The sequence below is a fragment of the Eurytemora carolleeae genome, unplaced genomic scaffold (assembly GCF_000591075.1).
Source record: "Eurytemora carolleeae unplaced genomic scaffold, Eaff_2.0 scaffold1112, whole genome shotgun sequence".
Lineage (NCBI taxonomy): Eukaryota > Metazoa > Arthropoda > Copepoda > Calanoida > Temoridae > Eurytemora > Eurytemora carolleeae.
The window spans coordinates 56174-68715 of NW_019397087.1; the positions used below are offsets into that span (position 1 = coordinate 56174).

General features: G+C 32.6%; 2 protein-coding genes across 2 annotated transcripts in view; one reads left to right on the forward strand and one right to left on the reverse strand.

Annotated features, from left to right (window-relative positions):
- Nucleotides 1-792: 792 nt before the first annotated feature.
- Nucleotides 793-10822, reverse strand: LOC111711755 (uncharacterized). The gene is made up of 13 exons (XM_023486180.1): nt 10520-10822; nt 10204-10268; nt 9544-9718; nt 8078-8133; nt 7795-7938; nt 6730-6923; nt 5621-5683; nt 4818-4903; nt 4374-4414; nt 3402-3482; nt 3012-3181; nt 2782-2852; nt 793-896 (listed from the first exon to the last, which is right to left on the reverse strand). Exons 1-13 carry the CDS (start codon nt 10623-10625, stop codon nt 793-795), a joined length of 1356 nt encoding a protein of 451 aa, XP_023341948.1. The 5' UTR covers nt 10626-10822.
- A 1606-nt stretch (nt 10823-12428) lies between these two features.
- The window catches only part of LOC111711756 (5'-nucleotidase), a 5808-nt gene continuing 5694 nt past the window's right edge, over nt 12429-12542 (forward strand). The window contains exon 1 of the mRNA XM_023486181.1: nt 12429-12448. Within this exon, the coding sequence (XP_023341949.1) occupies nt 12429-12448 (20 nt within the window). The remainder of the gene's footprint in view (nt 12449-12542) is intronic.

Here is a 12542-nt window from a genome sequence, read left to right on the forward strand (position 1 = left end):
TTCTCTTTAGATCAGTACCTCATCTTGATGTGGTGGTAGGTGGACATTCTAATTTATTCCTCTTTAGATCTGTACCTNGGACATTCTCATTCATTCCTCTACTCAGAAACTGAAAAGAAAAGGAACCACTCAAATTTTTATCTGCAAGAAAAATTCAGACATTTTTACAATCCTTCATCTAAAAAAAAGTTTGCCAACAAATACAGTGATAACCAAAAAACCCAGAAATAGAAAGACTACTTTATCTCAAAATTTGAATGTATCTGATGTTGTTACAAAGCAAATAGGTTTGCTAGACACTTATCAAACCACTTATTGAATGAAATGGTATATGTGAACATTGCACAATTGCTGTGTAACATGCGTGTTGGACTAACTCGAGTCTAAAAGTCGTTTTCATATTTAGAGTTTTCTGGTTCTGTATGTAAAATATATTACCAGACATTTTTACAAGTATTTTTTTCCTCCCATTCTGCCATTTTGTATTTTATTTCACATGTTTTTAATTTAAATGGTTGGTCAGGAACCCAAATATTGATCTGATTATTGGTCCTTATCCAACTCTAGTAAATAATGAAGGTATTGTATTTATTATTCTATTATTTCCTTGTCCTTAAAGGGAATATAAACAATATTTCAAGTGAACTTCCATTTAAGAAATGGCATGCCTGATTTACAAAGATACTCTTTAAATCTTTATCTATGCAGCAATGAAGTATATAAGGTTACCCAGCATAAAGCAACCAACTCTAAGTCTGTGTATGAAGGTGGCAGGGTTCTGGTGGTGCAGGCCTATGCGTACACAAAGTACTTGGGCAAGGTGGACCTCGTATTCTCTGAGAGCGGGGACCTGTTGGATTGGTTAGGTGACCCTATACTACTAGACAGCTCAGTGCCTAAGGTAAGATGAAGATGCCAAACCAAACTTCAGATTTTTAGTTTCTTTACAAATATATTATATGCTAACTAATCTTTTTTATTATAGAATCATGAGGTATTAACTTACTACTTTTTCTTTACTATTAACATTTCGATTCTAAACACCAGATCTTTCAATTTGTGCCTATTTCTAAGAAATGGGCCATAAACCTGATTTAGACCTAATGTCTCCTGCATTAATGGGTATTTATCCCCACCCGACTCCAACTACATGTTTAACCTATCTATATCTATATCTATATCTATATCTATATCTATATCTATATCTATATCTATATCTATATCTATATCTATATCTATATCTATATCTACAAAATCTTTTTAAGAAGTTTTTAAGAAATATTTAGGTAAGAAACCTTTGTAGTCAGAAAGTACTCAATAATTTGTAATTTCAAATCCTAAAAATGTGCTGGAATTTTTTTAAACTGTCAAGGTTCCGCATTTTTATACAGGGTTAACCACAAAGGATGATTACAGAAACAAATGCACAGAATTCATACTGTCTCTGTTTAACCTCGAAATCATCAATTTGAAAGACTTTCAGGTCGTCTTTAAAGTCTCAACCATTGTGGCTAACCCTATACTATAAATTATTTGATATATATTCCATACTCTCCTGGACTAACTAAAACTTTCAATAATGTTAAAATAAAACTTGTATATATATATAGACAACTTTTATATTTTCCACGATGAGACAATGAATAAAAAATGCATATTTGCAATATGGCGCTTTTTTAACAATTATAACTTTAGATCACAGATATTAGTATTTTATGATTATTAAGGGAAGGAGCATTTGATAAAAAATAAAGAGGAAAAAATGAACCATAATTAAATATGAGCATCAATTGGTAAATTACTGTTATTTCCATCCGGTGGTCTGAGGTCCAGTATTTATAATAAAGGAACTGTGAGCGTATTTTTAAGTGAACCTTCATGCAAAGATGGCAATGCCCGATTTACAACGGTACCCTTGAAACCTTAATATGATCAAATACGTTTTATGACTATAGAAAAGTGTTTAATTCTGATAATTTCTCCATTACTTCTTTTTTTGCAAGAAATGCGCAAGTCACTTTCGCAAAGAAACCACAAATGAAAATAAATAGTTCCAAGAAACAAAATCATTAATATCTAATTGTATATGATCAGCTAAAGGTTTACAGGCAGAAAGTACAATTTACAGGAGTGTCGGATGAAATCAAATATTTCGATCAAAATAAATGGTAGAAAATGTTTATCGCTAACTTTCAGATTACAGAAATAGTGACTATAGGCATCCAATCATACTTGGCAGCATAATACACAAGTAAACATAAAAAATCAATAATAAATATTCATCGTCACCGCACAAAGGATTAAAAAATGCGTAGAAATGTGTAAAACGACGATATCTTCCACATTATTAAAGTTGCAAATCGGACATTTAGGTCTATAATCTCTTCAAATGAAGAATTGAAATTTACGTTCACTATTTCCTTTAAAGACCAAACTAATAATACTGATAGAGATGAGTAGGAAGAGTCTCTTTGCCCTTTATTTTAAGCTTATCGTTTAGTTTTCTGATATTTTTCGTTATCAGTTTCTTCTGTTCAACCGTATACGGATCCTTTATATTCTCATTCCTGAAGAACAAAAAAACTTGTTACATTATATTGATAACTTTGATCAATCCCAAGTTTGAATCAAGGCAATGCAAATGTGTTAAATTGGGTTCTATTCTAAATTGATTATTTTAAAATGCATTTTCAAAATACCAGTTTTTTAGTTGATTTTTTTTGCCATGTTAAGTGCAATCTGTTTTTGTCTTATGCAATTTTTCATTCTTTGCCCGTATGCCCACTCCCCTCAGTAGTCGACCCTCCTCTTCTTCAAGGTTTAGAAAATCAAGGATTCGACGCAATGAATGCCTACAACATCGAGAATATGATGATTAAAGGTGCAATTAGAAAGTGGGCGGGGCGTGGTTTTGCATCCCCGATATTAGCCCCTCCCCCCCCCATTCAGAAAATTTTTTGCAAAATCGGCAATGAAATAATAAAAAATAGTTAAAAAAAAGAATTTTAGACCTGAGATTAATTTTGATATTTTCATAATGTAAGACTAGAGTTTGGTTTGGATCCACTCCATCTAACCAGTCGGAGTAAAAGTTGAACCAGGAGTCAGATTTTATTTGAACAAACTCCTGCCAACCCGTCCCACGAAACTGGTCCTCCTTAGCCAATCCAGTGTGGCCTCCCTTAAAAACAAACGAAAATATTGATAACATCATTTGAAAAATAATTTTGAATTGACTTTTAGAATTGTTTACAAAGAACAATTAAAAAAGTAAATGTCAGGGTTGGACTAAAACAATCAATTTGGTTAGAAAGAGTGTGGTGGTGGGAAGAAACTAACTTCACTTAGAGGGGGGGGGGGGCTGAGGGGGAAACGCTGTTAAGAAAAAAAATTGTTTTTACCTGATCTAAATGTCGGTGTCCCAGAATCGCTGCAAATGGATTTCTTATTACTAGTATAGCAGTGCTGTTCACATCCTTTATCTAAACTAGAACTAATTTAGCCGTGCTTTTCACGTCCCTTATCTAAAATATAACTAGTATAGCAGTGCTGTTCACGTCCTTTATCTAAACTATAACTAGTATAGCAGTGCTGTTCAAATCCTTTATCTAAACTATAACTAGTATAGCAGTGCTGTTCACATCCTTTATCTAAACTAAAACTAGTATAGCAGTACTGTTTACGTCCTTTATCTAAACTATAATAAGTATAGCAGCGCTGCTCACATCCTTTATCTAAACTATAAAATCCTTTATCTAAACTATGACTAGTATAGCAGTGCAGTTCACGTACTTTATCTAAACTATAACTAGTATAGCAGTGCTGTTCACATCCTTTATCTAAACTATAACTAGTATAGCAGTGCTGTTCACATCCTTTATCTAAACTATAACATCCTTTATCTAAACTATAACATCCTTTATCTAAACTATCACATCCTTTATATAAACTATAACATCCTTTATCTGAACTATAACATCCTTTATCTAAACTATTCTCTGAAAGGGATTGTCGTTGTAATTGTAACTGACCATTTAATAGAGGGCCACGCCCGATTCACAACGATACTCTATAATCCTTAATCTGATCAATAATGTGAAAGATATTACGTTTTTGTATCTTGAACAATGATTAATTCTGGTCATTTTCTTCGCGATTTTTTCTGAAGCAGACATGCGCAAGTCACTTGTGTCAACACCTCAATTGAAAATACTTAGTTTTGAAAAAGATAAACATGATTATCACATTCATTCTTAATCCGTAGCTTTTAACGGTACCGTGGTAAATCGGGCATGAAACTCTATGAATGAAGAATCACGTGTTATTATGATGTGATTAAAAGACGACATTAGAAATATGTTATAGTTGTATACCTGGTTGTACTTGTACTGTTCTTCTCTTGGTACATTTGAACCTAAATTTGGTTATATAATCGAAATTATAAAACTAAGCTTTTGTAATTAAAAGGAAAGTTGGATTTAATGAATAGCTAGATAAGGTTGAGCCAGACACATATCATGCCTTGTTTAACTATCATTTACTCATAGTATATAAGTGGATAGCGATTTTATCATTATAATGAAGACAACTTTTTAATAATAATTCTATGATCCCTCACAAGCATTTTTCAAATTCCAAGTTTACTTGTAAACAAATAGAAGCTGTTAATTGACAACTTCTCTTTGTTTATATGTTTCCGTGTCTCTGCTGTTTGAAATATTGATTGCAAAGTTGAAATAGAAAGTCGTCTTCATTGTATTGGTACATACGACGAAGACTGTATTAAAAGTTCTCTGTTGGTTGATATTTTTTTTTACCTTTTTCTGTTGTATGTCCATGTGTTTTAACAGTTAGTACCATCTGACTGTCGGAAGAAAGTCCTTCTCCATAAAATCCCTTCTTTCTGCCAACAGAAGAGAATTTTAAATAAAGGAATTGAGTCTTTGTCACAAGACCGATGTTCTAGCCCCTATATCTTTGCAACCCAAAGTCGTAGACCTTAGATATTTCAAACTATGAATTCTATTATATCAAAAGTCTAAGTTTTGAATATCTAAGGTCTACATCGTCAGGTTGCAAAGATATGGGTATTAGAAAATTTGAGTTTGTGGCAAAGACTCAGCTTCTTAAAAGAGTAAACTTCTAAAGATTCCTGAAATGTTCTTCCGCAGTATATATAAAGTAGTAATCGTTGTTCTATCACAAATCACGAAGCTTGGTAGTAGCAAGGGAATGTTTTTAGCTTGGTTTTAAAGTTTTCAGTAGCTGATGACTTTAATAGGGAAAACTCTGGGCAAAGCTGGGTTCTACTGCATGTATGCTTGGATGCCCGATCATAAATCAAATTTTGACAGGGGAACTTGGTAGAAGCAAGAGAATGTTTCCAGCTTGGTTTTAAAGTTTTCAGTAGCTGATGACTTTAATAATAGGGAAAACTCTGGGCAAAGCTGTGTTCTACTGCATATATGCTTGGATGCCCGATCATAAATCAAATTTTGACAGGGGAACTTGGTAGAAGCAAGGGAATGTTTTCAGCTTGGTTTTAAAGTTTTCAATTGAGCAGGATGACTTTTCTATGAAAAACTGATGTGAGTTCCAACGCTAGTGTTGAAATAAATACCTGAGTGAAAGATCATTGTACATACTTCCAGTATAATAACCAGAGATGCCTTCTATTAAATATCTGTAAACAAAACTAAATAAATACTGGAAATGGATAAATGTAACTTTTTTAATGGAGGGTCACTTTAAATTGCATCGACACTTCCTGTAAAGGGAGTGTTCGTAAAAAATGTAAGGGGGTATAGGCTTACGGTGAAAAATAAAGCGCTTTTGATCGCTGCTAATCCTACTTATATTTGTTGCGTCTCTAAGGACGACTTATGCTGAAGAACGTAGCGTCCATACAAATTCAGAAAGTTGCAACATTCAACTCGGATCGTAAAATAATCAATTTAATTCCAAACAAATCATTCAGATATTACAAACAAAAGTCATTGATTATTTTCCGACGCATTCATATCTAGTTAATATTTCATAATATTTTTGATTTTGTTTTGTTTTGTTTTTTAATAATACTTCACTGGCGCTGGATTTTCGAACATTCCTGGAAAATATGAAAATGTCGTCTTTATCATCAAAAAACCTCGAAACAGAAATAAATGTTTTTAAAAGTTACTATTAGATTATGAAAATAATAAATATTATGAAATATCAACTATAAACGATTGGGTCGAAAAATAATCGATGATTATTGGTTGTAATATCTAAATGATTTGTTTGGAATTAAATTAATTATAAAACAGCTTGTCTGAGGATGTAATCTGGTTTTTTTGGTATTTTGTAATGTATTGTGTTTCATGCTAGACTTCCTTCAAGGTTTATATTATTTATTATATTATCAAATCACAATTTAATAATAGTTATATTATAAATTAACAACTTTTCAATATATTCATACCAAAACTTTTCAATATATTCATACAACAACTTTAAATATATTCATACCACAACTTTTCAATATATTCATACCACAACTTTTCAATATATTCATAACACAACTTTTCAATATTGACCAAAGTTTATCTCCCAATAATTCGGTAAAAAAAAATTCTTCACATATTATTTGTCTCCTTCCCTATTTTTGTAAACAGTCGCTTAAAACCTACTATTTTTTGTTAGACATTTTGGAGATAAAAACATGTCGGGACAATATTCATTTTAGTTTTCCTAATCCACGTGTTTCCGGAGCTTGGATAGCTGGCTAGTCCCACTATAGGTAGTTTCCGGCCAAATGTGACGGAAAATCGTCGACAGGATTCGTCCAGAGGCCAGGGGAAGTGTGTGATGTTTAACCAAATCTTTTCTTTCTCCGTCCAATCCGAGAGTTTACGTTCTAGGTTATTGGGGAATCTAACTGGAACCTGGAGAATAATTTTATTTTACCATTTAACCCTATTTACTCTGAACAATTATGTTATTGTGAACATTTAGAAAAGCCCCCCCCCCCCATTAAAGTAAAGTGAACTCAATTAGAATGCACTATTTACATATATGTACAATATACATACAATATACAATTCATACATGTTTATTTACATGTATGAATTGTATATTGTACATCAATTTGTAACCAATAAAAAAGCTCTCTGAAAAAGTTTTCGGAAGTGGACATTTAGATCAAGCGTGAGTTTTGAATTGAGGTTGCAAAAAATTAGTATTTAAACATTATGATTTATGGGGAGTATATCAGATTCTGTTTAATGCATGATGGGAAATGCCTTTATTACTAAAAGAACACAGCTCAGAATTAATTAAGTAATTAAAGCTTCGTCACGGATAGATTATTATAGAACACTAAATGATAATATTAAACTAATAACAGTTATTCAAAAGGACTTTCCTCCTATTTGAAATGACCTTCCAGTCAAAAGAGTGACATGTCCCGATTCACAACGGTGGTAACCTTGAAACCTTAATCTGATCAGAAATGTGGAAGATAAAGTCATTTTAAAGTGTTTAACTCTGATAACTTCTCCATTGGTTCAGAAGAAAGAAATGCGCAATTGACTTTTGAAGAGACACCATTAATGAAAATAAACAGTTTTTAAAACAAAAATATCGATATCTTACAAACTTGATATGACATAGGGTACTTTTGTGAATAGAACGTGCAACTTTATCAAAAAATTATATTTACAGTCGCTTTAAGCGAATAGTTTTCTTTTATAATTTCTGAATGCTGGGAGATAGTAGCAGCATGTTTCTGTGAATTTATGAATATTGTTTTTTTACCTGAGGGTAGGAAACTATCGTTTTAGATCCGTCTTCACTTGTTACAATTTGTCCTCGCTTCTCTAATATTGAAACATAGAGGTCCTGCCTCCGGTCCTCCAGGTCCTTGATTTTAGCAACAAAGGACGGGTCTTTCAAGGACGCCTAGCAAAAAAAAACTATTGAATTTTAATATTTTTTTTACTATTTTGTCAAAACTATGGGTTAATGATTTATATTTTTTAAATGTTTAAGGGGGGGGGGGGAGTTAACTTTGACATTTTGATATTGTAAAAATGCAAACCTTCAACTGACTAAGTCCAGCATTCCCAGGTATTATCTGACCCCCTGATAGACCACCTAAAATAAATTGTCGAATGAGAAAAAAATCAGCTTAATAATATTTGAAACTCTGCATGTAGGCTTAAAATAAACATATTTTAAAAATACTTTTCATAACTTAAAGGGAGTGCTTGCAAAAAATGAAAGGGGGTATAGGCTTACGGCGAAAAATTATCGATGGTGATACAGAGCGTCCCATATCATATTAGATTATCTACAAGTTTTAACGCTAAAAAAAAACATAATACTCGAAAGACCTTGCATTTTCCACAAGAAAATTCTTATATTAGCCTTATTCAAGTTTTCAAAATGATTCATTCTTCTAAAATTATCTGATTAGTCCTGATAATCGTGATTTTGACCGATTAACGATCTAATATGATGTGGGACACTCTGTAGCTAATAATCTTAGTTCTATCTGTTGCGTCTATAAGGAGAAATTTGTTAAAAGCGACTCATACTGAAGAACGTAGCGTCCATACTCCATACAAATTCAGAAACTTGCAACATAACACTCGGATCGAAAAAAAAATCATTTTAATTCGAAACAATTATCATTCAGATATTGCAACCTTTAATCATCAATAATTTTTCGGCGTATTCGTATATAGTTGATATTTAATAATATTTTTAGTTTTCTTTTTTTAAAATAATATTTAGCTTACAACTTGTTTTCACGGCTGAAGTTATCCATAAATCAAATATGTACATTGTACTCAAAAACTGACAAGAAATGCCTTTTATTAAAAATTCATGATTTTACATGAAAAATATTTTTTTTAATATGACACATCACACAATATTTGCGGTGAACATGTAGGATTAATTGAATAGTTGTACTACAGTATTAAAGCAATATCATAATATGTGGCAGAACTGATAGTGAAAATATCTAAAAAATACTTGATAAACCCCCTTTTCCTTTCCCAGGAAAAAACAGCATAGTGAAAAAAAAAACAAAGATTAAGACACATTTGAACCTTGTCAAACTGTTCTGATCTACGGCAGTAGTTAGGCTCGGAGACGAAGGGGGTCTGTATGTGTGTATATGGTGTATTAAGTGCTATATGGATTGAACTATAAGCTCAATAAACTAACGTTCAATTATCTTTTTTTTATTTTACGATAAAGCTCTTAAATTTCCTCAGGGTCAGGATTCATGAATCGCTAAATTGCAAAACAGGATGGACTTCGTCATTTCTTGCCCCCCCCCCCCCCTACAGGGGGGGCAAGACTTCTTAAGGGAGGGGCATGCCCCCCCTTAATCAGGCTAGGGGGGGGGCCTGGCCCCCCCTTAGTTGCGCGCCTGGAATTAATGTTTTCAAAAGTAACTCTCGGATCATACAAATTTAAAATATTATGAAATATCAACTATATACGAATGCGTCCGAAAATAATAATGAAGTGAATTGATTTAGTCTCTATTACCTAATGGTGGAGTTTTTTCCTTGGTCAACTGATCAGCTGATTTCTCTAGCTGTTCCCTCTCTAGAAGCTTCTCAAGAGTACTTTTAGCCGAGAAGGAAAGTTTTGGTTTATCTCGAGGAATATCAATAAATGCCTGATTATCTTTCTCTTCTCCACTCTCCCCTTCCAGTTCAATCTAGTGTTACATATACATATAAAGATCAAAACTTAATTTTTAAAATTCTAAAAATGTTCCTAAAGAAATATACAATCAGAACACTGTCAGCATCTCTAAGGGACTGTAGATGAAAGTTGAAGTGACCTCTTCAATTATAGATTCACAACTGCACCTCTATCTGAGTAACAATAAGGAGGCTCTTGTTGTTTTTCTTTCTAGAAACGTGTTGAATTCTGATGATTTCGTTCTACTGTATTGCTTTGCTATAAATCCGCGGAGCATACGTCACTTTACAGAAAATTCATCATTGAATTAATCAATTTTCATAAAGAAAAGCTAGGATATCTTATTCATTTTTGATCAGACAAATCTTAAAAGGGTATCGTTGTGAATCCGATGTTCCACTTTATAACTACAGAGCCAATTGAAATTATGTCTTGGGAGGAGGGATCAGCCCCCCCCCCTCTTCCTGACTTCCTGGCATAGAAAGTATAATATTATACCTGTAGAAGATTCCTGTCTACGTATGTGACTGAGAGACCCTCCTGGGTGTTGTAAACCATCCGAACTATACAACTCAAATTATCTTTTTTTTGAATAATTTTTTTATAGGCAAAAATATTCTCAGAAATTTTTATTGCAGAGAATAGTTGGATATTAATATTTAAGATTTAATGAATAGCGATTAGTAGTTGAACCACGTAACGCCGGTTAAACAAGTTCTCTTGCGCGCCGGTTCAAGTGGTTAAATTTAGTCTAGGTGGTTCAACTACTTCTCAAATAATCTAACTTTTTAATTAAAATGTTATTTTGAGTTCCCTAAAATCTTGACCAGGTATAAAGAGATGAAGGAGAATGTTAGAAGAATCAGTATCTTAGAACAGGAACAGGAGATAAACCCAACCTTACGGGAGAGTAAAACCATCCTGACTCCGAGTCTATCACTTAGTAGGAAGGACGGGAACCAAGCTCATCTTTGGATCCATATTTTACAAAACTACGCATTAATTTTGATTTGCAGCTAGGCGCTTATTCACGACGCAATTCATTCTGTGCGTTTATGCACACTACAGCAGCACAGCTAGCAGACTGTAAGTGTGTGATATATACAAGTGAAGTTAGATAGATAGATAGATAGATATATACTTTGAAATACAGATAGATAGATAGTCAGGTAGATCTAGAGATGTGTACACCTGTAGGGTCTAAAGTCGGCTTAAACTGAACTTGATATTCCAGTGCAGGATATTGTCCGTGTATAATACAATATATGAATTGATTCAGAAAATGTAAAATTTAAAAATCGATACATACATTTAAATATAAATGTAATCATGAATTTATTTAACTTGAATATTATTATTGGTTTATTCAGGGTGAGAGATTAACCTTCCCCCCCCCCCCTCTACACCTCTAACTTATAGTTTATCTTTACAATTTTCACATTTGTATAAAAACATAAATAAAACCCTACTCTTATCTACATATATGGCTTTTGCTTCATACATGCTAATTTTGACACCATACATTTCACAAATTTAAAAATAAAACTTAGAAATTAGATTTTTATTTATTATGATAAATAGCAAAAGGGACTGTAAACGTAATTTCATGTGTCTCTTCATTTGTAGAGTGGCATTCCGATTCACAACAGTACCCTTGAAACCTTCGCCTGCCCAAGGATGACGGACTAATTCCTATTTATCTCTAGAGAAACTATTGTTATTGGTCATAACTTTGATTTCAAATTGTTATATATACTCGTGCATATAAGAAATATTAATATTTACTTTCTAAAAGTTGAAGAATAATTATTTACAACTATACTACTTTTTTTAGGACCCTGAAATACAATACCCTAGTTCTATTAAGGACCCTGAGATAAAATTATTCTAGTTTTATTTAGGATCCTGAGATATAATTATCCTAGTTCTTTTAAGGACCCTGAGATAGAATTATCATAGTTCTATTTAGGACCCTGAGATATAATCATCCAATAGTTCTATTTAGGACCATGAGATAGAATTATCTTAGTTATATTTAGGACTCTGTAATAGAATTATACAAAAGTTCTATTTTGGACCCTGAAATGAATTTACTCTAGGTCTATTTTGGACCCTGAGATATTTAAGATCCTAGGATACAATTACCCTAGTTCTATTTAGGATCCTGAGATATAATTATCCTAGTTCTATTTAGGACCCTGAGATAGAATTATTCTAGTTCTATTTAGGGACCCTGAGATATAATTATCCTAGTTCTATTTAGGAACCTGAGATAGAATTATCCTAGTTCTATTTAGGACCCTGAGATAGAATTATCCTAGTTCTATTTAGGACCCTAAGATAGAACTATTCTAGTTCTATTTATGATCTTGAGATAGAATTATTCTAGTTCTATTTAGGACCCTGAGATTGAAAGAGAACTTGAACCCTGGAGACTTAATCTTACAGAGATAACCAAGGGATATCACTTCTAAGATTAATGACGCTTGGCACCCTAAATTCCAGTAATAATATCAGCTATTCGTTGTTGACCTATCTACAGGATTTTTGTTTTGTTTTCATTAATGGATTTAAAAAAGAAAAAAAAGCATATTATTGAAAGCAATTTTCTGAGATTTCTACCAGCTATAAACCTTCTCTCCTCCCCTCCCTCCCCCCTCCTCCATTAAGATCGGCTCTTTAAGTGATTCTTTGTTAAACAGGAGATTGTTGGAAGTAGCAAAATGTTGTTGGAGGTTGGAAGGTTTGGAGGATAATCATTAAACAACTATGTTAATAATGACAATAATATTAATAATAATAATAATAATAATAAAATGTTTACTACTGTTTCGCTA